This window comes from Myotis brandtii, unplaced genomic scaffold (genome assembly GCF_000412655.1).
Source record: "Myotis brandtii unplaced genomic scaffold, ASM41265v1 scaffold106, whole genome shotgun sequence".
Taxonomy (NCBI): domain Eukaryota; kingdom Metazoa; phylum Chordata; class Mammalia; order Chiroptera; family Vespertilionidae; genus Myotis; species Myotis brandtii.
This window is the reverse complement of record NW_005353584.1, coordinates 988,753-1,015,026: the sequence shown is the minus strand read 5'-3', so window position 1 is coordinate 1,015,026 and position 26,274 is coordinate 988,753. Positions and strand designations below refer to the sequence as shown.

Here is a 26,274-nt window from a genome sequence, read left to right as displayed (position 1 = left end):
CCCCCGCACAAATTTTATGCACCAGGCCTCTAGTTAATTAATGATTATATTGCTTGTGGTGTTTTGGTTCTTCTCTGTAAGAGAAACCTGATTCATTTTCTTCCACCCTTAGTTATTACTATGTTTTGCATTTCCTATGACATTGTGGACAGTTTCAAATATTTTACTTTAAATTATTTAATTTTATACAGATTCATAATGGAAAATAGTTATTGACAAAAGTAGGTACTTCCAAATATGGACAGAATTCTTACACAACAACATACTCGTCCGTCCTCTCTTTTTACATGGATGACTCCTTCTCCTTCCTCAGTTCTCTGAGTTAAAATTTCTTCTTCAGGGCTGCCATTTTTCCATTATTATTCCTCATTTTTCTGTTTTCTTAATAGTGTTTTTCAGTACTAGTAACTACACATTTTTGTTGTTGTTAACCTGATAATCATCTTTTCTACTGGCCTGTAAGTTCCTTGGGAACAGGGTCTCTGCCTGTTCCCTCATCACTATGTACCCGGATCTACCTTTATTCCTAACCTACAGTGGGAGCCCAATAAATAATGGAAGACAGAATGAATAACATGCACTAAGCTCTGGCCAGAGGGCAGGACTGATAGCTGCCTGTAGAGTCTTCTTGATCAGTAACATGATAACAGAAAAAAAATTTAAATAATTTTTTATAGTTAGAAGCATTTATCAGAATTGAAATTGAACACATACTTTGACCAAACTATGGACCTTTCAGTAATATATTCTATAGAGACCCATGATATGCACACCTTTTAAAGCAGCAACTCCTTCCCTACTACGCAAGAAGTCAGATAAGTACCTAAACACATGTGGAGAAGCATTCTCATCACATTGTTATTTGTAAAAGCAAAAAACAGAAGTTGGAAATTAGCTAAATGTATCTCAAAATTATTTAAATAAATTCTGATGTAGTCATCAATGAGATGCTATACAAGAATTAAAATTATAAGACAAGTGGGGCAAAAGTAAGTTTATAGTTGTTCATATAAAAATACAATAATGTATAATAATACAAGAATAAATTCTGTGCTCCGCATACTCAAAACTATAGTTAAAAATCACAGTGAAAATAAATCCAGAATGTATTGTTAAATTAAAATGTTTAAATAAATTACATACAGTAATCACTCCTCTTTTTTATTTAAAAAAACAAAACATCACAATTGATATATGTACGAGAGCATGCCCAAGAAAAATATTTAGAAGGATATTTAGGAAGTTGCTCATAGTGATTATTTCTGGCTAGGGCTATTTCTGAATTCTTTTTGATACTTGTTTATTGTTACAGAAGCATGCATTAATTTTATAATAATTTTTAAAACTAACAAATATATTTCTATTTGGGAAAAAAAACACTATTTAAGAAGAGTACCCCACCTCTCTTGGGAATGTATTTAAATGCCTCCCATGCTTTTCAATCAGAAATTTCTTCCACCTTATGACCCAGCAATTTTACTTCTGGGAATATACCCCAAGAAACCGGAAACACTGATTTGACAGAATATATGGACTCATATTAATTGCAGCATTATTTGCAATAGCCATAATTTGGAAGCAGCCCAAGTGCCCATCAGTAGGTGAGTGAATAAAAAAGCTGTGGTACATTTACACAATGGAATACAACTGGGCTGAAAAAAAAAGGAAATTTTACCTTTTGTGACAGCATGTATGAAGCTGGAGAGTATTATGCTAAGTGAATAAGCCAGAGAAAGTCAGATACCATATGATTTCACTTATATGTGGAATTTAATGAACAAAATGAACAAACAAAATAAAAGCACGCTCAGAGTTACAGAAAACAGACTGAGAGCTGTCAGAGGGGGTGGGAGTTAAGGGGCTGGGAGAAAAAGGTAAGGGATTAAACAAACAAACAAACAAACAAACAAATAAAAATCTTCATCACCCAGACAATAGTATTATGATTACCAGAAGGAAATGGGAGAAGAAGAAGAGGGCACATGGGGGGATAAATGAGGATGGAAGGAGACTTGACTTGCGGTGCTGCACACACACTCAATATATAGATGATATAGTATAGAATTGTACACCTGAAACCTATATAATTTTATTAATCAGTGTTGACCCAATACTTTCAATAAAATAAAAAGAAATTTTTAAAAAGAAATTTCTTCCAATTATGGGGTATTTCACCTTGGTTAGAAAAGAGAAATGTTTTTAAAAATGATCTTTTATTCTTTTTCTAATGTGTTCCAGAACACGCTTAATGCTTAAAATTTGTTTTGGTTTTATTTCACTGAGTATTAATCATTGTTGGTGAAGTTGTGACATTGCCATCAAGCTCAATTTGTAAACTTGATTTTATTTTACATTTGACTATTAGACATTTGTCAAGTGAATTCAAATAACTAATTCAAAAAACTAATTTTCATGACATTCCGTTCAGTGTGCAAGAACGTAAGTTCTGGATAAGAAGGTAAACCACCATCCCAACAGATGATCATACGTCACCCTGCCACATTATGCTGTGTCATAGAGGGATCTTGTGTGGGGTTTTTTGTGGGTTTTTCCCCCCGAATCTTCTTCAATAAGAGCTGAATCATAATCCAGCTAATTCACAGGTTCTTTATTAGCATGAATCAATCCAAACAGTCTAACGGGATCATCGTGAATGTTTTCCTCTATTGCCGGGCTTGCGGGTGGGAGACTGTACACCAGGGTAGTCTCAGGAAGGCTGGTGTTCATTCCAGGTAACAGCTCATCTTCATTCTTGTCTGACACATAAGTATTTTGTTTCCTGGGCTTTCTGGGCTTCCCCTCACAATTGTGATTCAGTGAGGCGTAAAACATCTGTGATTCATCGATTGCCTAAAAAGAGAGGCATGTTAATTTTTTCATTGTTAGCCCATTCTGTCACTTTGATGACTTCTGGGAATTTCTAAGTTCTCTGAAAAGCAAAAGCTTGTTTTCTGGGCTTTAGCTGCCAGTTAGCTTATATGCTATATTCAAAATTCCTTCCTAAGGCACAACTCGCATATTTTTACTATCATGTCTCCAAAATGTTAGCCTATAGACTAAGGTCTGAATTTCATATTCTGACATTCAAGGTTTTCCATGCTTGATACTACTCCACCTTTTAAATATTGATTCCTACTACTCCCCTGCATAAACTCTCTATTTCAGGCAAACTAGATAATTCTTCATTTTCCTTTGGGGAATTCCTCTCCCTTCCCTGGTCTGGATTACAGTGCTGTACCCCAAGCCCAGCACAGGACTAAGCATGTGACCTAGGCTGGAACCAATCACACCATCCATCCCCCTGGCATCAGAAGTTGGTCCAAGAATAGAAGGCATGTGGTTTCAGCAGAGCCAATTGTGCGGCACGTTTGGGATTGATGTACAGATGCAGGAAGAGAAAACATGCTGTTTCCTGGAGTTGGGAGGAAGAAAACCTGGGTCTTCCAGAGGCTTGTCCAGCCTCAAGGGAAGAGTCCGTGGTAATGGAAGAGCATGAAGTCAATAACAGAGGGAAACAGAGGGTGGAGAAGCGAAGAGAGCCCTCGTAGTCAGTCATCTCAAAAACAAATGCCCCCTTACAGCTCTCTGTCATGTGAACCAGTGATTTTCCTCTAATGCTAAAGTGTTTTGAATTGGGTTTCTGCACTTATAACTTACAGCATTCCCAACAATATAAGTCTGGTCAACAATTGGTCAACCTTATAAAGTGCTGCAGAGTTCAAAAACCGTGATCCTGAGAAAGAACCACAAACTGTGCATGGCATAGTCACTGTGACTTCCAGCGTGTTATTTCAGTTGAGTGCATGGGTAGAAAATATACGGCCAGAAATAAAAGAATGTGTACCTATGGAAACAATAGAGGAAAGTAAGAATCAGTTTAGGAGTTAAACAAGCTGAAGTCAAGTTTTGTTGTTTTGTTTTTAAATATTGGGGTGATGTGTGCATATTGGTAAATAGTAATGATAGTAAGAATTAGTTTTTTAAAAGTGAAGAATGGAGACAAATGATTTAAGGTAAAGTCTGGAAATAAATAGGAGAAATGGTCAAGAGCATAAGCAGTAGTGTTGGCTTTGGAAAGGAGAGAGGGTGCTTCTGACATAGGAGGGAAAGGAGAGATTCATGTGAGAGTTTGACATGAAGATAAGAGAGAGGAACAAGCACACACTGTGTCCCTCAAACTTTTTAGGATATGAGAATTCTTGTGGACTCATTATATGATTAGGTTTCCTGATAAACTCTTCCTAGTTAATAGAATATTGAGATGCTGAAATTACAAGTTCTGAACTGTACATATGATTTTCAAAGGGGAAAGAATTCATTTCCATTTTTCCAACAGATACTTCATCCATCAAGCTTTATGCATAATACCATAGATTCCTTCTGCTTTCGTAATTGAATATAGTAAATATTATAGTAGCAAACTGGGCAGTGTGTTTGTTGATAATCATTCTAATAAAATGGAATTGAGCAAATGTAAAGAAATTACTTCTAGTTAGTGAAACTCAATTTGTGACAAGGATGTAATAAAGACAAATCTACTTAGAGTAACTTTAATTATCCTACATAATAAAAGGCTAATATGCAAATTGTCCCCTCGACCAGGAGTTCGACAGGGAGTTCGACCAAGGGGTGAGGCCGGCTGGCCAGCCACCAGTGGCCTTTCCCTCAGACCGGCCCCACCTCTGATCGCCCCCCCTACCCCAAATGGGGACAGGGCCAGTCCCCCAATTGCCCATGGCCCCTCCCTGGCTGGCCCCACCCCAGCATCCCCTCCCCCTAGCCAGCCAGGCCCTATCAGGGCCAATCTGGACCCCATCCATGCACAAATTTGTGCACCAGGCCTCTAGCATAATTTATAAAACAGCAAACTTTTAAGGACATTTTAAGATTTTGCACAATTTCCACTTTAGTTAAAAGCAGATGTAGCTCAAATAAAGCTGGCCTATTCAAGTCATATGTATTAAATAGCTACTTCTATTCCAGATTCTCAGATTTTTTACTAGTAGCTAAGGTGCTGTGAATTTCTACATTTCAGATGGTGTGGTTATACGGTAACCTTCTTTTAGAGATTTTCTTTTGGTTATCATGGATTTAGCAGGTCATATTATTACATGCAGTTTTTCATTCCTTCTATGTAAAAATACATTTTACAATTAATTGAACATCTGATGACAGATTTGCCTATCAGAGGGTGACTTTACCTTTCCTTAGACCTCACTACATCTTGCTTTCTTATTAAAAATTTCAAGAATTTTGGCTGTGGATGGAATTCATATAAAGAAAAATAGAAAAATTCTGCCTTATTGGGAAGTTTCCAAGATGTGATCCATCTTACGGAGGAGAATATTTTCTGTTAGATGGGACTAAATTTGAATTCTGTTTTCCCACCTAGTAACTGAATGCTCTAGGGCAGCGGTTGGCAAACTGTGGCTCAGCAAACCGTGGCTTGCGAGCCACATGCGGCTCTTTGGCTCCTTGAGTGTGGCTCTTCCACAAAATACCGGCTCTTCCACAAAATACCGACTTCTGCGCATGGGCCATGAAGTTTCAATCGCGCTGTACGTGCGCGCCCGCATGTGGTATTCTGTGGAAGAGCCACACTCAAGGGGCCAAAGAGCCGCATGTGGCTGAGCTGCAGTTTGCCAACCACAGCTCTAGGGCAAGTCTTTCATCCTTTACAAGAGTGTCAAATTGGAATAATAATACTGCCTTCCTCAAAGAATCTAAGACAGTGGTTCTCAACCTTCCTAATGCCGCAACCCTTTAATACAGTTCCTCATGTTGTGGTGACCCCCAACCATAAAATTATTTTCATTGCTACTTCATAACTGTAATTTTGCTACTGTTATGAATCATAATGTAAATATCTGATATGCAGGATGTATTTTCATTGTTACAAATTGAACATAATTAAAGCATAGTGATTAATCACAAAAACAATATGTAATTATATATGTGTTTTCCGATGGTCTTAGGCGACCCTTGTGAAAGGGTTGTTCGACCCCCAAAGGTTGAGAACCGCTGATCTAAGAGGATAATGCCTATAAAGTACATAACACAAGACCTGACACATCACAACTGCATAGAAAATACTGCCCTGTGGCTGTTTTTAGATAGTAGCAAGAGTGCACATCATTGAAAAAACAAAATCTGGGAGGAGAAGGAATAAGAGTTATTTTAAGTGAAATTTATACCTCAGCAGCACGTAGGCTAAGAACTGTGAAAGGCTTTTGATGAAGTCAGTGCTCTGTCTGAAGAAGTTGAATGATTGTGGTAGGAAAAGGAGAAACTCTCCAATTCTCCTTAGGTTTTTATAGGTTTTTGCTTAACCTATTTCCCTGCCTATTTCTAATTAAGCTCTGTGTAAATACATCTCTTGCTGTAAGGCCAAAGCCATAGGACTTGTATTAAAATTTACATTCATTTGCCTTGTAAAATAGAAGTATGGTCTTTTATATCCAGCTAATTTACCTTTTAACTAAAGACCTCTCCCTCCCTCCCTCCCTCCCTCCCTTCATCCTTCCCTCCTCTTCCCATAAATTTCTAACATCTAGGTCTTATGTGCCTATACATGTGTCAACTTTTATATTTATCTTTGTGACACACATAATTCTTTTAATTGACTATTTAGGAAGAGAATCCACTTTTCCATTCAAATCGATTGCCTTTGTAATTGTACACAGTTTTGACTCTTTGAATTTGAGTCTGAGTAGCATTTACTTGTCTTGAGTTTCCCTTTAGAGTTTAGGTCCCAAAACTTGACACATTTACTGTAAATGTTCTAACAGCTATTGTGCATCAGAATGCACTCTTTCTCTGCTCTTGAAACCTGCAGCTGAGCTGTGATCTCGACTAAACTTGACCCTTGATACAGTAAACAAAACTCACGGGTGCAGATCGGGTGGCTTCTTGCAGTTCATTCACAGATCTCTCTGGTCGGGCTTTCATTTGTTCATAGCAATTTTCATCCATTTGTTCTTGGGTGTTGAAAAGATTATGATTGACAATGGGAAAACAAAATATGTTGGCACAAGTAAAGAGACATGACCCAAGCAACACTAAGCTGTAAATATGAAACCTCTAAGAATCATTTAATTTGTCTTTATCATGAAAACGCAGAAGTAAGCAAGCACAATCTGCTCTCTGCAGGTTAGGTAAGAAGTCTTTTGCCTCATAGCATTAACAATAAGACAAAGGGAAGTCACTTGGGATAAGGACTAGATCATAGCCATTTAGCCATTTTTTTTAATACCACTGTGGGCCATGACAGTTTCAAACTACCATTTAGATGTTGTAGAGATCCCATGAGTTAAATTTTTGCCCGTGTTCTCTTCTATTTAAGTGTAACTGCAAATGATGTATGGTGGCATAATGCACAGTGCACCTACATTGATGTTTACAATCTGGTAATTTATTTCTGTGAGTAAAATGTTTTACTCAGCGGCATTCTGAACCTCACGTCCTATTTTTTTAAAGGATTTAGAGTATGGTTTTTATCCCATAAATGAGTGACAGGACAGTTCAGCCAGGCTGTTCTGAAGGTGGGCTGTCTAATGCTGACTCTAAGTATGTGGAGTTTCTGTGCAGCATCCACCAGCCAGCAGACTTGCACTCATTTCACCCTGTGGGGACAGGCTTAGTGAATCATTCATGCCTTTCTTACCCCAAGTACACCTATTTAAAAGGGACAGGAAAGAGGATTAGTGAGAGGTAGGATAGCCAGTGACTTGGCAGAAATGTGAACTGCTCTAATTTGACCCCATAGAAAAAATAGATATATTTACTATAGTACAAGGTACCTCCCAATTACTTACCCCTTTCTGAAAGCAACACAAAAGAAAGGGTCCATCGAGTGATATTTCTCAAAGCATAATTCATGGAAAACATGCTTTAGGATCACCTGGGAGGTTTGTTAAATAGCAGATTCCTGGACCTCCCACATCAGAACCTGTGTGAGTGACCCCTGTGCTCACTTAGACATGGAAATCGTAGATGTGGCAGCTTTAAACAACTAGAATACATAAACAATGAAGTGCTCAAGTCTTATAGGGAAACACCACGATTCCACAAGGTGAAACAGGAGGGAAAACTCATTTTACTAGTTCATTACCGAAAAATAGTTCCTGCTTCCTCAGAGTGAGGAGATTAGAGGGAACTTTGCTATGGAAGAAAGACAACAATGATATACATGCTTGACTCCTATACAACTCTCACATTCCGAACTTTAGAATTCCACACTATTTTGATATACAGAGATCCAGATCCATTTAGTCCATTCCTGGACATCTCTGTGTTGAGACTCAGAGACCTGCAGGAGTGAAGCCCAATTCTCCTGTCCTGCATTAAGTGAAGTGCCTGCAGGGCAAGGATGGGCTTAAGTGCTAGCAGCACCCTCCTGACTCCTCCCATCAGGCTCTGGGATCAGATCACAGTGGTCTGTTTTGAGGAATTTGAGGTGTTTTGTTATGGGTGGTTGGGATGTTTCAAGTAATATGGGGTATAGGGAATTGATGAGGACCTGTTGCATCAGAACAACAATATATAACCCACACCATGAAGGTTTAGCTCTTCTCTTTCCTGACTTGCCATCAAAACAGCCCCAGGGTCTGTTTCCACAAGGGAACAAATTTCCACAAGGGAAACCAGAGAATGTATTTATTATTTTAGATATTTCACTGTAGATTTGCTTTTGCATATGGTGCATAAAACACTGTTTACCTGGTTGGGCCAGTTTCTGTTCTAGAAATAGTATTTCACAGAATTCTATGTGTGTCAACATTCATGGTAATAGAGTCTTCCTGTATTCTCATTACTGCTAGAGTGAAGTGGAGAGAATATAGAAAACAGGATGCTAATTTACACCTAATGCTGCAATGCAATTTTAATGTGTGTCTTTGGAAATACATAATAAATAACATGCTAAACATGCTTGAATTTATGTTATCATTGGGATATTTAAATGTGACTGTGACAAAAATAAGTCACCTCAAATTATTTGTGGAATTAAGTGAGGAGGGTGTATTAATTTCTGAAAAAATAAAACTTACCTGGGACCACATTATCTAAGTTACCATAAATTGGTGTGTCTTCAATATAATAGTCATCCTCCCTATAAGGAGAAAGTATTTATTTTATTAGAATACACTTTACACAAAGTTCTTAACTAATTCAATATTAGGTAAACTATTGTTCTTGTTCAGCCTTGGCCAACCAATGTAGATACATTTATGTGCGAGTGAGTGAATGCAAGTGTGCAAGCATGCCTGCCTCCATGTGTGCATAAATTTGAAAAGTCATTTTTGGACCTTCTTTCAGGGAATAATGATAGCAAGTATTTATTTAGCACTTACTGTTTGTCAGATGCTACTTGAAGTGTATTTTAGATATTCATTTAATCCTTATACAATCACACAAAATAGGCATTATAGCATCCCTATATTAAAGGTAAAGAGCTTAAGGCACAGAGAGGTAAATTTTTGCTGCAGGTCATAAGAAGAGTAAGTGGCAGAGCTGAGATTAGAACCTAGCTTACCTGTGTTTTTAACTATACATTGTACTACCTGTTTACTTGCCCAGACTTTCACTCTGAAAAATCCTCTAAAACTATGATTACTAAGTAAATATTCATTGACAGGGATGTGTAAAAAATAAAAGGCCAAAGAAATATTGGCCAATGCAATAAAATGATTGATTGCCTATTACATCCAGATGCTGTTCTATGTGTTACATATATTGTATCAATGACCCAGGGAAATTCTGTCAAAATACTATTATCATTCCCCACTTTACAGATGAGAAGCCTGAGATTCAGAAATACTAATGTATGTTCCCTAACTTTATGTGTAATGTCAGCAATAACTACCAATTATGAAAGCTTTTCTTTATGCCAGTGCTCACTGAACCCCCAGATGCATTTTATTTTGATCCCTACTGTGCATATAAGGAATTTGTAGCTCAGAGAGGTAAATTGTCCAAAGATACACAGACAGTAGCTGGTAGTGCTGGCATTAATGCAAGTCTGGTCCTAAAGCCCTATTTGCTCTTGATGTTTGGTTAAGTTTCCTTATAGCCTCATCTGAGTAATCCTATTAGGAATACAGCAGACATCCACCATTGTCACCAGGCAGTAAAGATGGCCCTGGTGACCAGCTTTCACAATAGCAGTCTGGGAACAGAGACCTACCAGGCAGTGAGAGTGACATTTCATAAAATAGTAGCAACTGCTTTAACTTTGAGATTACATGTCACGGAGAGCTGGAGGGAATTGCATCGAAAGAAAAAAGAACTCTTATCTCAAGGCTTAACACCTATATTACTCATCATGCTTCTGAAAGAAGACAGAATATATGTAAATCGCAAGTAGATGTCCTTAAAAAAATTACAGATCAAATGATACCTGGATAAAATGGTTTGAAAAGTCCAGATGCTGGCTTTTATCTTATAAAAGAAACTCATTTGTAACCTTTCTTTCCATCAGTAATTCAATGCAGCTTAATATTGGGATATGGAGGAGACACTGCTCATGGTTTTTCTCTGGCTATGCAGATAATATAATAGCAAAGGTGAAGAATTTTTAATAAGACAATCCATTTATTTTCAAAGCTCACACAAATAGCAGATACAATCTGCAAATGATAAATCATATCCAAAAAATGAACATCATTTCATTCATTATGAATGAAAATAAGATGTGATTTATAATACAGTGCCCTGAGTCTATAGGCAGGTCTCAGATGATTAATCATCTTAAATAAAAAATTATTCAGAAGCAGTTGCCTAGAAAATTCATATATATGTGTCTGCATATATGTATTTTACTTATCAGTTCCAAATAGCTTCAGTCTTTTGCAAATATCTAATAACCTTTAAGCACAAATGTGTGGCAGTGTTTTATGTGGAAGATGAATTGCTATTAAAAATAAATTAATAAGCTTATATCCCAGAGGCCAGTGCATCTCTGAGTTTTGGGTCAGATCAGATTCTCAATTGCTCAGAACATGTCTGAAATAGTCCTCTAACAAATAAGCACATTAAATGACACTCCAAAATTTAAAATAGTATTGTTTTTTACTAGGGCCCAAATTTTCTATTTTCACATATATTTTCTCTAGTTTACATTTTAAAGTTGTTTTTTTTATATTTTACTATTATTTCATTTTTAAGTCCTTTGTAGAAAAATTTCTAAATTATCTAAGTAAATTAAATAAATAAGTTCAATTTAAAAAAAATATCATTACTTATGCTTGGGTGGCCTTGGGCATAAATTCTCTGAGTTACAATTTTCTTATTTATAAATCAAGGATATTAAACTATTTAATCCCTATTGTTCTTTTCGGTTCCAAAATCTATGATAAAAATATAGGGTTCCAATATCCGAGTAAAAATGAAAGATAGTTCTACAAAACTAAATAAAGCCACTTTGAGGGGCTGGAAAGTTGTCAGATTGAGGAAAGAGCAAGCTCAGGGGTCTATCAGAAGTTGATTTGTGTAAGTGTTACTTTGATTTGCTTAATAGATACTTCTTTGAATAGGCAGATATATCTTTGGGTTCCATGACTATATAAATGTTGTTTAAAGTCATGGGTAATTTTGGCTTCCAAAGTATGTAATCAGAAATAGGCAAGTTGAGAAGCATATACACAAATGTGTGAATTAACATGCCAACCACTTTTTATAGATAAAATGTGCTTGTATAATCAAATTTTGCCTAAATGAAGATATACTATAATAGATTGATTTTTAAATCCTTGAAGGATTCTGCATCTTTTCATCTTTGTATGTCTATTGTCTAGCCAAGTTCTTACTTGTTGAATGAATGCTCTTAAATAAATGAATGTTATAAGCGCACGAGCCTCTTTTCTACATTTGCCCTACAGTGAAGAGCCTGCTTGTTTTGAGATGGGTATTTTACCAATTTTCCCTTCTGACTCTTATCATTCTCCCAAACTACTGATCCAATCTTTAGCAAAATGATCAAATCACAAGATTTTCTATCCTATTGCATCTTAATTACTCTTCAAATGACAAGTATCAAATCAATCATCAAATTTATTTATACATAGCTATGTAGGATTGTCTTTGATACATTGTTGTAACCAAGTCAGCAAATTACTCTTGATTTGAGCTAATGACATGAAAATTATCTCATGTTATAGAATCCAAGGCTAATAGTACTCATAACAATGTGTGTGTGTAAATCTGCCTCCAAAATAGACATTTCCACCTGGAGAAGGAAAAAGCGGCCAACAAAAAGTTTATAATCTTATCCTATCTAGTGAGAAAGCTCTGTGTTTTTGAAAGACCTTTTAGCCTTTCAGTCTACCATTTCAGAAAGGTCTTGAAGAGTCCTCAAGGAAATTCTCTATACTTAGTTTTGTGTGTTTTTTTAATTCCCAAAGAGAAATCTCCAATCTAATGACACATTTTGGTCAGAATATACTAAGAAAATGAAACTTCTTTACTATAACTCACACCATAAACCTTTTTTTAAAAGTAACATACTATGCAATTTCTCTGCAACTAGCTCAGTAAGTAATAAAGAGAGTAAGTTATAACTGCATGTTATTTTAGAGTTGATTGATCACATTTCTCTAGTGATTGACATTAACCTTAAAAACAGCATATCATGAAACATTCTAGTCAATATTTGTGTGTAAGCATACTTTAAATATTATTAGGTATTGCCAGATTTATTTTCACCCTAAATTCTTAAGGGCCACACAGTTTTTATACATAGACTGCATTCTTACAATCTGATCTGAATTATAACCTAGGATATTTCCTCTTGAAATTGATGATCATTCTGTAGATAACAGGTTAGAGTCCCACTCCATTCTTCACCCAGCTCTCTCATTAGCTCAGGATGTGTAAGTAATTAGGGCAGATAATAATGCTATAGCTTTTAATTTTCAGATGGGAATAAAAGTAATTAAAATTCACTTTTAATTGTATTTTTAGCCCAAATACAATTTCTCTGAGCCAAACCTATAAGCAATATTGCATTTGTTACTTTCCCTTATTCATTGGGAATCACAATGCATAACTCATTTTCTACATACCTGGGGACGTAGTAATCAGAGTGCCTGTATATTTTACCTGAAAGATATTCAAAATAGACAAAATAAATAAGTGTTTGGACATACATTTGTTAAGTCTTCTAGAGAGGGTTATGAGGGGAACTTAGCCTCAATGTCAATTAATATATTTATTCAAACCACTTGGCCACCACTGTTTGAAATAGAGATAAAGATTGTCTCTGAATTGGGTAAATCATAGTCCATATTCTCTCTTGGTAATTTGGAATAGAAACAGAGTGTAGCAGAAAAAAAGAAATAATAAAAATTAGAGCAAAATTGAATGAAATAGGGAACAAAAAGACTACATAATGGCAAAAGAGTTGGTTCTTTGAAAGATTAATAAAATTGACAAACCCCTGGCTAGACTCACTAAGGAAAAAAGAGAAAATTCTCAGATAAACAAAATTAGAAGTGAAAAAGGAGAAGTTACCAAAGAAATTACAGATATACAAAGGGTCATACTAGAATAATATGAAAGACTATATGGCACTAAATTCAACAACCTAGAAAAAAGAGTAAGTTCCTAGAATTATATAACCTTCCTAGTCTAAATCATGAAGAAATGGAAAATCTAAGTAGACTGAACAGTGAGGAAATTGAAACAACCATCAAAAACCTCCCAAAAAATAAAAGTCCAGGACCAGATGGCTTCACTAGTGAATTCTACCAAATATTCAAAGAAGATTTGATACCTATCCTCCTAAAACTCCTCCAAAAAAATTGCTAAAGGGGAAATACTTCCTAAAATATTTTATGAGGCCAACATAACCCTGATACAAAAACCTTGCAAGGATAATACTAAAAAAGAAAACTACCCAGCAATATCTCTGATGAATTCAGATGCAAAACTCCTAAACAAAATACTAGCAAATTGAATACAATAGTACATCCAAAAAATAATATATCACGATTAAGTGCGGTTCATTCCAGGGGCACAAGGATAATTTAACATACACAAGTCAATCAATGTAATACACCACATTAACAAAGGAAAGACTTAAAATCATATAATCTTATCAATAGATGCAGAAAATGTATTTGATAAGATACAGCATCCATTTATATTAAAACACTCAATAAATGGGTATAGAAGGAGAGTATCATTATACAATTAAGGCCATCTATGAGAAACACTCAGCTAAAATCATACTCAGTGGTGCCCGGCCAGTGTTGCTCAGTGGTTGAGTGTTGTCTCATGAACCAGGAGGTCACATGTGATTCCCAGTCAGAGCATATTGCCTGGGTTGCAGGCTGGGTCCCCAGTGGGGACATGCAGGAGGTAGCCAATTGATGATTCTCTTCTATCAGTAATGCTTCTATCTTTCTCTCCCTCTCCCTTCCTCTCTTTGAAATCAATAAAAAAATTTAAAAGAAGAAGGAAAAAATAAAATCATACTCAATGGTAAAAAAGTGAAAGCTTTTCCTCTAAAATCAGAACAAGACAAGTATGCCCACTCTTACCACCCTTAGTAAACATAGTTCTGGAAGTCCTAGCCAGAGCAATCAGGCATGATGAAGAAATAAAAGGCATTTAAATAGTTAAGGAAGAAGTAAAAGGGTCACTTTTTTGCAGATGACATGATTCTATACATAGAAAATCCTCAAGGCTCAACAGAAAGACTATTAGAAACAATAAACAAATACAGCAAAGTTGCAGGATACAAAGTCAATGTACAAAAAATCCACTACTTTCCTATAAACTAACAATGAAACTTCAGAAAAAGAAATGAAAAAAAAATCCTTTTGCTATTGCAACAAAATAAATAAAATACAGAAGAATAAACTTAACAAAGGATGTGAAGAACCTATATACTGAAAACTATAAAGCATTATTTAAAAAGATTGAAAAAGACACAATGAAATGGGAAGATAAAAAAAAAAACAGAACAAAAAATTGTCATATTTGTATGGAACCACAAAAGACCCCAAAGAGCCAAAGCAATCCAGAGAAAAAAGAACAAAGCCAGAGGTACCACATTCTCTGAATTCAAATTATACCATAGAGATCTGATAACAGAAAACAACATAGTATTGGCAGAAAAGCAAGCACACAGACCAATGGAATGGAATTAAGAGCCCAGAAATAAAACCTCATGTTTATGGGAAAATAATTTGTTACAAAGAAGCCCAAAACACACAATGAAGAAAAGAAAGCCTCTTCAATAAATGGTGCTGAGAAAATTGGAAAGCCACATGCAAAAGAATGAAACTAGATTATAGTTTGTCCCCATGTACAAAAATTAATTAAAAAAGGATCAAAGACTTAAATATAAGATCCGAAACAATAAATTACATAGAAGAAAATATACAATTTGTTACAAAGAAGCCCAAAACACACAATGAAGAAAAGAAAGCCTCTTCAATAAATGGTGCTGAGAAAATTGGAAAGCCACATGCAAAAGAATGAAACTAGATTATAGTTTGTCCCCATGTACAAAAATTAATTAAAAAAGGATCAAAGACTTAAATATAAGATCCAAAACAATAAATTACATAGAAGAAAATATACGTACTAAACTTATGGACCATGGTCGTAGAGAATATTTTATGAATTTGACCCTAAAGGGAAGGGAAGTAAAGGCAAAAATAAATTAATGGTACTATATTGAACTAAAAAGCTTTGGTACAGCCAAAGAAACTGACAACAAAACAAAGAGGCAGCCAAGCGAATGGGAGATGATATTTGCAAATAACAGCTCTGACAAGGGTTCATTATCCAAAATATATAAAGAATTCATACAACTCATCACCAAACAAACAGACAATCCATTAAAAAATGGGCAAAGGACCTAAATAGACATTCTCCCAAGAAGACATACAAATGGCCAATCGAAATATAAAAAGATGTTCAACTTCACTATTTAGGGAAATGCAAATCAAAACTACAGTGAAATACCACCTTACACCTGTTAGAATGGCTACTGTCAACGAGATAGGTAAAAATAAGTGTGGGAGAGGTTGTGGAGAAAAAGGCACCCTCCTTCACTGGTGGTGGGAATGTAAACTGGAACAGCCAGGATAGAAAACAGTATGGCGGTTCCTCAAAAATATTAAGAATAAAGTTACCATGTGCCCCAGCAGTCCCTCTTCTGGGTATCTATCTTAAAAAAACCTCAAAAACATTTATTTGAAAAGATACATGCACCCTGATATTCATTGCATCATTATTCATGGTGGCCAAGACATGGAGACAAACAAAGTGTCTTTATATAGAGGACTGAATAAAGAGATGTGGCACATATATACTATGGAATACTACTCAGCCATAAGAAAAGATGACATATTGCCATTTGCAACAACATGGATGGCCCTTGAAAATATTATACTAAGCAACATAAGCCAGTCAGAAAAAAGCTAAGAAGCATATGATTTCACACATATGTGGGATATAAAACTCATAAACATAGACAATGAGTGGTTACAAGATGAGAAAGTATTGGGGGGCGTTAATAAAGAGTAAAGGGTGCCAAATATGTGATGTAAGATTATTTGATTTTGGGTGGTGGGTACAGAATGCAATATATAAATCATGTATCATAGAAATGTACACTTAAAACCTATATGATCTCATTAACCAATGTCACCCTAAATTTAATAAAAAACACATGCAGTAAAATGGCTTTTAGAAGAAACAGTACGCTGGTCTCTAGTAACAAGACTGATCAGAGATCTGATGTAGGATTGTAAAACCATGAAAAAATGATGTGTCAATTCTCAGAAAGTAACCCACTGTAGAACCTTGAAGGTACTGGTTCAAAGGCAAATAAATAAAAGGAAGTTTTTTATTTACAATTAAATATATGTATTTAAAACTTTTAAAATAGTCTCAAGAATTTCTCTTTTTGGTGAAAGGCATTTAGAATTAATTATTGAAGAACATTAAGGCAAATTCAGAGTACAGTTTCAATAATTAAGAACAATACAGTGGTATTTTGGCCCTGGCCAGGTGGCTCAGTTGGTTAGAGTGTTGTCCTGTATACCGAAAGGTTACAGGTTCGATTCCCAGTCAAGGCACATACCTAGGTTGCAGGTTGGATCCCCTGGCAGCACATATGGAAGGCAACCAATTGATGTTTTTTCTTCTTCTCTCTCTCTCTCTCTCTCTCTCTCTCTCTCTCTCTCTCTCCCTCAAGCCAATAAGCATATCTTTGGGTGAGGATTTTTAAAAAATCAATATTATGAAGTTTGTATTATCTGCTCATGTTGAGCTGGGTGAATGTATATAATATGATATTTATTATATTTTTATTATATATTATTTAACTTGGTATTAAATAAAAGCCAAAATCTTGCAGAAGTTATTCCTATAAAAATGAAGCGCAGTATTATCTAAGTCTCTGACAATGATTCAGACACAGTAGTAACCAAATAGTGATCTTTCAGCTTTAACATATGTGTATTGGTAAGGAACTAGTACAAACATTTCCAAATAATTGAGTGAATCACCAAACAACTACAAAGATTATTTTTTGGGTAGATTTATGTGCAGCAAAGTTAAGTTATTCTCCAGAGAGGTCATTAACTGTTAGAGAAACATTACTGGAAGAACATATTAAAATCATTACATTGGAGGATGAAATGGACATGTCACATGTCAGCGTGTTTGGAATAATTCTGTGAAGGATCAAATGCAGAAAGTTTTTGCAAAACTAAGCAGCTATTGGACGAAAAATGATGAAGCTAATCCATTGAGGATATATCCAAAATACTCTTCTAGCCCATAAGAAATGCCCCACCATGAGCTGCATATAAAAAATGGTGTTGTTGTCAACTACCTTTAGATTAGTTTTGTCAACATGAGAGCACATAGCTATAGGAGAAGCGCCTGCTATTGCACAAACCACAGTTAATGAAAGCCCAACAAAATCAGAGACTTGAGAAACTAACAGTATCAATGAGCATAAGAATAAAAAATAGTTAACATAAGTCAGAAAATTATAAACTGGAAAGTATAAAGTATGTGCTGATTTTTTTTATATGACAGAATGTTTATATTCAGGTCATCAGTAACCATTCATATTTGTCTGGAGTTAAAGTACATACACAAGAATAGCCTGGTGTATCATGGAATAAATTTAAGGTGAGAAATCAGAAGACATTGGATTTAGGTAACAGTTCTTTGATGCATTTGCCATGTAACACATGCAAATCACTTCAAGACAGATTCTCATTTTACCCATAAGTAAGGATAGTAATGCCTATGCCAGGCAAGCAGATGTAGAAGATAAATAAAATAAATTTTGTAATAACATCATAGAAAATGTCAAAGTTAATTTTCAATATTATACATTCTAAATCCACAATTTAATTGTGCTGATTTGAATTGGGAAGTTTCTTCATTAAATGGATTAGCAGAAAACAACTGATATAGTTAAGATGCCATTTTACTGGTAAAAGTAATAAGTAAAATATAAGTAAAACTTGATCCAGAATCACCAAATCTCACCTTCGGCAGAGGGGCTGTCACCATCTGAGCATTAAATTGAAAGAAAGGATAAAAAGTAATGTGAAAACAAAAATAAAGAGTGACATTACTTAAATAGAATAAGAAAAATAGATATGGAGTACAAATATTTCCCCAAACAAACTAAAAGATAATGTGGGTTTTCTTGTGGAGGTGGCTGGAGTATGATGTTGGTGCCTGGAAAGTCTGTTCATATAATGTGTAAAAGAACAGCTCTATAGAAAGAAAATGCAAAGAAGAGTTTTAGACCAAAAAGCTTTATGGGAAAAAGGAAGTAGAGTCGATTATGTAAAGGATACAATATAATAATGTGTTGCTTAGGTAAAAGGAAAGAGAACTAAAATAAAACATGAAAGAACTAAAATAAAACATGAAAGTATCTAGTATAATGATACTCTAAAAAGAAAAAAAGTCACAGCTAAAAAAAAAAAAATGTGTGGCAAGACCAGCTGTATGGAAGAAGCACTCTGAATGGAAGAACTCAAAAAATAAAAAATAAAAAGTTCAAGGACACTACACATTCCATGCTACTCTTGGGATTTCAATGTGTAATCTGGAGCAGGACACTCAGGACTTGTGTGGATTTAGGTTTACAGTAAGGAGTTTTCAGTTTTACTGGGTAGGATATGAGCTCCTCAAAGAGGGGAGTCGTAATGAAGTCTGGAGGTTCCAGCTAAAGGAGAAAGAAGCTCAGGCTCCTGAAAGGGCTTCCTCTGTCCTGAGGGCTTAGAAGTTTCTTTACAAATAACTGGAAGGATTTAAAAGCTACCTTGTCATCTCAATGATAATCAGTAAGACAAAAAACAGCTTTTATTTTGCTATAAAGCAGTTACATTGGCAAGACTCTGTTTGAGAAGAGCTGGGTGAGTTCTCATAATCCTGCCCTGTGATTCAGATACAAACACTTGGTTGTTTTGGGTTCAGAGCTGAGAGGGTGTGAGCAAACATTTGCTTTTTATTTTCCCCTGCATAGTGTTCACCCTTCCATGCACAATACTTAACAACCAGAAACAATAGCACATGGCTGAAACTCCATAATAAAAAAATCTTTGATACATTTTAATGTGAAAAATGTGGCATAATTTTCTAGTGAACAGGAGATATACTGATAGGACTTTGATGTACTAGCAAACCATACACTTGTTTATCCCCCTCAAACAGAGAAGAAAGGCTGGATAAAGATTATTTTTTTGCTTTAAAGGAGGAAAACAATGAATGCAATTCTATCAGAAAAAAACACACAACATATTCAATCTTAAGAATAAGTTTGGACAAAGAATTACATAAAAATGAAAGATTTATTTTGCATGGAAGGAAGAACTCCATTTCAAAGCTTCTACCTAGCACAGCTACAGAAAACATCAAGGAGAGGCTTATCGTGTCTATCTGATCGAATGTGTAGATACTATACTGCTGCTGGGATAGAGATTGTCTTTTGTAAACTATTTAATACACTAGCAAAACTTACTCACTGACTGTTTGCCAAGGTGGGGTTATATTTTGCAAGTTTCTTAACCACAAAAATATAGCACAAAGATGCAAAAATAAGGTGATGGGATTAGCTAAAGAATGCTTATGCATAGCCGATGGACACAGACAATGGTGTGGGGAGGGCCAAGGGCGGTAGCAGGGACTGGGTGGAGGTGGGAAAAGGGTGGAAAATGGGGGACATCTGCAATAGTGTCAACAATAAAAATATTAAATTAAAAAGAAAGTTACATGAGGCCAGATACAGGGGTATTGTATTCCCAGACGAAGTGACAGAAAAGCTGGCTAATGGGATGGAATCTCTTCTAGTCTGTCTGTATGTTTGTCTGTCTGTCTGGCAGAAACAAAGCAAGGAGCTAATCCCAAATCCACCTGGAATCTCTGGGTGGGAAGAAACATAATGCTATTTGTTCAAATGTAATAGAACGTAGGCAGATATTCCTAATATTTGGGAGAAGCTGGGGAGGATAGAAAGGGACAGCAGACAGAAAAAGGAGAGGGGATGAGAATGAAGGGCATTCTTTCAGCATAAACATTGCTCCAAAGCTAATCTTAGGTTGCACACTAATAAAGTACCCAGGGTTGTGTGCACCACCTAAGGAGGACACATCGCATCTCAAATAAAATAATTTGCAATAGGCTAAGGTTTAGAGCCAATTCTTTGAAAACCTACAGAAAATTCGTTAAGATGAACCTGTGACTTAAATGAACACAACAGTTATTGCTAAAATTCAGGTGATTGTGTTTAATAGAGGTGGGGACAGGACGTGAGATGGCAGCTGGATGGGGCCTAGAGAGTATAGGAATGGTGGGAGCAGAGAAGCCAGAAGAACTCATGTTCACTGAAATAACAGGCATTAAAATTAAGTGGGATAAAATGTGCCCAGAGTAAATAACTCCTTTACAAATGTTTGTGGAGTGAGGGAAGGAGGCACGGAGGCCATCAAGAATGGTGATGTGGGCTGTACCCTGTGCAGGACCCACCTACTAAGTCCCTATCCCTGTGATGAGGTACAGTAGCCCCCCACCCCTTATTGGTGGTTTCAGTTTCCCACAGTCAACTGAGGTTCACAAATATTAAATAGAAATAAACAATACATGCATTTTAAATTACATGCTATTCCAAGTAGCATGATTAAATCTCGAGCTGTCCTGCTATGTCTCACCTGGAACGTGAATCACCCTGTGGCCAGCCTATCCAAACTGTACACACTCCCTGCCCATTTCATTAGTCAGTTAGTAGCCCTCTTAGTTATCAGCTCGCTTGCCATGGTATCACAGGGTTCGTGTTCAAATAACCCTTATTTTATTGTAATTTTTCTATATCGTTATATTATTATTCATCCCTTACTATACTTAATATAAATATTATACTTTGCCATAGGTACATACATGTGAGAAAAAATATAATACATATATGATTTGGTACTATCCACAGTTTCAGGTATCCACTGGCGGTCCTGGAACGTATCCCTCCAGGGGGACTACTGTATCTGTGTAATTCTCACAAGAACCCTATAGTCTAGAAGATGATATTTACAACACTTTGTAGATAAGGAAACTGAAATTCTGAGAGCTTATACTACTTGTATAAGATCTCCCAGGAAAACAGAGTTCTAATTTAATATCAGGTTGACTTAAAAGCGAGGATGCTAAAAACAATTGAGGTGACTGAAACTGACTTTTAAAAATACATCAATGAATGTAATTTATTATTTCCTGTTTTTTTAAAAATGTGATTTCCCTCTATACTTCTTTAAGGCAATAGATTTACTTATGGTATTGTTATAGGATTCCAGGGCAGGAGGAATAGGGAAACTGAGAAGAAAGTTAAAACAAGGCTAGACAGTGTGGGCAATTCCAGCCAGCTTTTAACTAACAAGCCATTATCTTCCTTAGCCAAGGACAGGAGAGCAAATGGTTAGTAAAACCTCCCTAATGAGAGAATGCAGAAAGGGAGGAGAAAGGGGAAAAGAAAAAAAGGGCAGTTTTACTCCTGAAGTGAAAGGGCGAGGGCTACGCCCTCCATCTTGCCCCGAATCCTCCATTTTTGGGCAGCAGCCATGTGCTCAGCAAGAAGCTTCTTTCCGGAGGCCCAAGCCTCTGCTAGCCACACCTAGGATTTCTTTAAACTAACCAATGATAATCAAGGGAAGTGCGCGCCATAGATACGACCACATCCTGTGTAACAAGACACCGATTTGCGCCTGGCCAATTGGCAGGGCCCACAGTCCTCTCTCCTCCCCTTACTCCAACCCCCTATAAACCCCTCTACCCACAAAGCTCGCTCTCTCTGCCCCCTGCTGCTGTGTCAGCGAGTGTGGTGGACGGGGAACCCGAGCTAGCTCGAATAAAGACTCTTATGCTTTTGCATCGGACTCGGCTGGCTCCCTGATGGACTCTTGGGGATCCTGAAATCTGGGCATAACAGAAGCAGAGAAGCCAGCAGTTTCAAGACTTGGCAAGATGAAGTTGCCACAGCATGGTTGGAACTGGAGAGCATTATGCTAAGTGAAATAAGCCAGTCAGAGAAAGATAAATACCTCATGATTTCACTCATTTGTGGAATATAGAGAACAACATAGACTGATGAACAGGGACAGATCCAAAGACAGAGAAACAGCGATCAGACTATTAATCCCCAGAGGGAAAGTAGGGGAGGGAGGGGGCAAGGGGAAGAGATCAACCAAAGGACTTGTATGCATGCATATAAGCCAAACCAATGGACATGGACAACAGGGGGATGAGAGCATGAGTGGGCAGGGGAGGATAGGGGTTTAATGGGGGGGACACATTTGTAATACCTTAACTAATAAAGAATTTAAAATATATATATAAAAAAAGATGAAGTTGCCAGGTGCTTTTCATGAATTCTGGGAAGTCCACAACAAAGTAAATAGGGACCTTGAGAATTAATCTGTACCAAGATATTCAGCAGAGGAATTTTGAAACCTATAGACAGGAGGTATATAACGCCTCGGACCCCCACCCAACCTGCTCTTCAAATTAGCTTAGAGCCCATCTGTGCTCATAAGCCAGCTGTAAAGGTTTGCTTGCTTTGCTTTTTCAATAAAGGTGCATGCTTTAATAAAGTGGCTTTTCACTATGCAGGCAAGGTTTCTCATATAAATTCATTTATATGAGGTTGGGAACAGCCCTCTCCACTAACTCGGAGCTGTCCAGTCACACCTCTCTGGTGTTGGTGAGAGGTGCTTCTAACAGTATGCTAGAGGCAGTAAGGATTTGTACTGAAAAGAAATAAAAATAAATCTGTCTTAAAAAACTTAAAACCTGCTACTCTTTTAGCAGTGATCAATTAACTATGATAAGCAAACAATTCCCCAAAGGAGTTTGTATGGTGGCAAAATGGTATGGATATGGATAAATTTCAATGTATAAATTATCAAAAATGAGAATTGGAAAACCCACATGTTTCTCTGACCCCACACAAATCTCCAAATGATTGCCACTGGAATCAATGGAAGAGAAGAGCACTAGTTCAGATGCGTATTGCTGTCCTGGTTTCCCCCTTCAATTATTTTACGTCTATAGTTCTCAATTCAGTTTTTCTAACTCAGGTGAAAATATTATCTGCATTCATAAAACACTTTAATAAAATTTAAAATATATTCATTTTAAGCTACTGTACTAATTAAGAAAAGTACTAATCTTAGCTCATTTTCTTTCTATAAAGGAAGGAAACTTTTTAAAGAAGATGGCTGATGATGGGTCATTTGTGCATCTGATATAAACTTTGAAAAATATTTGATTTTAAAAGTAATTACTAATATCACTGCTAATGAAAAAGGATTGCTTGTCTGGAATTTCATCTTAAGCATAGAAATGATGTAATAGAGACCCTAAAAGAGTGTACGGTTTCTGGCTGAGGACATTTGGTCAGCACGAGCTGGTGGACGCCATTTTGGACAGAGAATTAGAAAAACTGAGCAATTATCCTTGATTTTTCTATTAAATAGATGTGTGACCTCAACTATGCCACTTCATTTTCAGACCCATGTGACAATGATGCCTTCCTCTTCATATTGTGCATTTGTTAGCAGCAATGGAGAAGACACTCCTAAGAGAATCAAGGACTCTCCTCAGAATCTGACCAACGTTCTCATTTAGCTTTATGCTGTGTTTCTTGGTCACATGTGTCTAACTTAGTTTGGTTAATTTCATTTCATTTCTTTTCATCTGTTAAAAGAAGATGTATTTGTCTTTTCTATTTATTATCATTTAAATGTTTTGTCCCTAATAGTTTGTTGGTTCTAGAATATTAAGATCCCCACCCAAAAATAGTTGAATTTTTATTTTTCTATCCATCCATCCACCCGTCATCCATCCATTTACCCATTCAATCAATTCATGCATTCATTGTACATATATTGAATGCCCACATTGTGCAAAGATTTTGCTAGTTGTTGGGCACTACCCTATTTCATTAATGCATGTTAGAGTGAAATTCGTATGTTTAAAACTGTTGCTCAGCTTGTTGAAAAGAAAAGCTGACAGTGGCAGGTCCCTTTGACCTGCCCTCCTAGGCCCTAGGAGTGTTTAAACACAAGCCCATGGTTCAGTTTCCTTCTGATCCCCAAAGAGTCTTCTGCACTGTGGAGGCCCTGACACCAGCTGAGAAGTTTGAGTAGGCTCCAGTGGAACCTGAAAGAGCCAGTCTTCAATTTTCTCATCATGTGTCAGGGAGAAGCTTTATGGCTGTTCCAGGATAGACTACTTTTATAGGTTGTTTAATTGGAGAAGGAAAAACACGTTTTATTAGGACAATCTCTTCCTACTCTATACCTTAAGGCAAAGATAAAATGAAGATTGGGAGTCTTCAATATTTCTAATATGATTGCATTCTTTTTTGTTGTTGCTGTTAATCCTCACCCAAGAATATTTTTCCATTGATTTTTAGGGTGGAAGGGAAGGGGAGAAACAGAGAGAGAAACATTGATGTGAGAGAGACACATCAATTGGTTGCCTCCCATATGCACCCCAACTGGGGATGGGGATCGAGCCTGCAATGGAGGTATGTGCCCTTGATCAGAATTGAACCTGCAGCCCTTCAGTTCTTGGGCTGTCTGGGCCGTGGCTGTAATCACTGAGCCAAACAGGAAAGGCTATGATTGAATTCTTAAATTAAGATAACCCTTAGGGTGAAAATGTGTCAAGTAGATTTTCTATAGATAAAAATATCTTATTTCATAACATTTTATGAAATTGTCTTCTTCTGTAGGTTTTCCAGTGAATCAGTTTTGATTCAAGCAGGTCCCATATGGCTGTTTCTCAAAATGTCTTACCTTGTCGCTGCTTTTCCACATAGTGGGAAACATTGAAGATCAGTGATATAACCAGAGCTAAAACCAAGGAGGCTATAATTGCCCAGACATAATACTGGCATTCAGAGTTTCCTGCAAAGCAAAGCATACATACCCTTAATAGAGGTACTGGACTTATTATTGAATGTCAACTGTAATTAAAAAATAAATAAAATATGCTGTTCTATCTATATCTATATATCATATGTATCATATATATCAACTGCTTACCTATTTTTTTCTTTGAACTGGGTATTTCCACAATTAAAACTATTGTATTTATTCACAATGAAGGACAAATCCTCTGCCAAGAAATTAATTAACATTGAAAGCCAAAGGCTTCCTACAGATTTCAAAATGGGTATTGGTGAAGGTCCCTGAATTCAGCATGGGCAAAAGGAAGCATTCTTAGTGTTAATGACATAGAAAACATTTTTAGTCTAGCTACTAAAATATAACAACTGGTGACTGATTATAAGAACTTTGGTTCAAAATCAAGAATATCCAAATTACCCAAAATCATAGTTTGCTATATTTTTGCCTTTTCTTTCTTTCCCAGACTATAAAAGCAAGTATATTGCTTTCATTATTTACTGAAAACTACTTATTCCCTTCTATTATTCCCAGTAATATAGGATTCTGTATATTGGGATAAAACAATAATTCTGAAATCACAGTAACCCAGTGTCAAGACTGGCCTAAGAGCTTTTCTCATATTATTTAGATCCTCATGAATGAGTAATGGAGAGTTGATTATGCTTCCCTTTCTCATCTATAAGGCTTCTTTTTTCATTCCTGAGCCATAATGGGGATTCTGTGGGATATTATTGCCTATCAATTGCCCTTGATTATTTATGGCAACCTTTACATATATATGAATGACTACTAAGATAATTAGTTTGATTTTACATAAAATATATATTAT

At 36.2% G+C, this 26,274-nt stretch overlaps 1 protein-coding gene across 2 annotated transcripts in view; it reads right to left on the bottom strand.

Moving 5' to 3' along the window:
• Positions 1 to 2,153: 2,153 nt before the first annotated feature.
• The window catches only part of LOC102259735 (T-cell receptor-associated transmembrane adapter 1), a 34,646-nt gene continuing 10,525 nt past the window's right edge, over positions 2,154 to 26,274 (bottom strand). The window contains exons 2-6 of one of the 2 annotated variants that reach the window (XM_014540893.1): positions 25,332 to 25,442; positions 13,059 to 13,095; positions 9,048 to 9,109; positions 6,889 to 6,977; positions 2,154 to 2,850 (exon numbers count right to left, since the gene is read on the bottom strand). In XM_014540893.1, coding sequence (XP_014396379.1) covers positions 2,593 to 2,850; positions 6,889 to 6,977; positions 9,048 to 9,109; positions 13,059 to 13,095; positions 25,332 to 25,442 — 557 coding nt within the window. In that variant the 3' untranslated portion in view covers positions 2,154 to 2,592. The remainder of the gene's footprint in view (positions 2,851 to 6,888; positions 6,978 to 9,047; positions 9,110 to 13,058; positions 13,096 to 25,331; positions 25,443 to 26,274) is intronic. The other variant, XM_014540901.1, reaches the window with a different exon arrangement.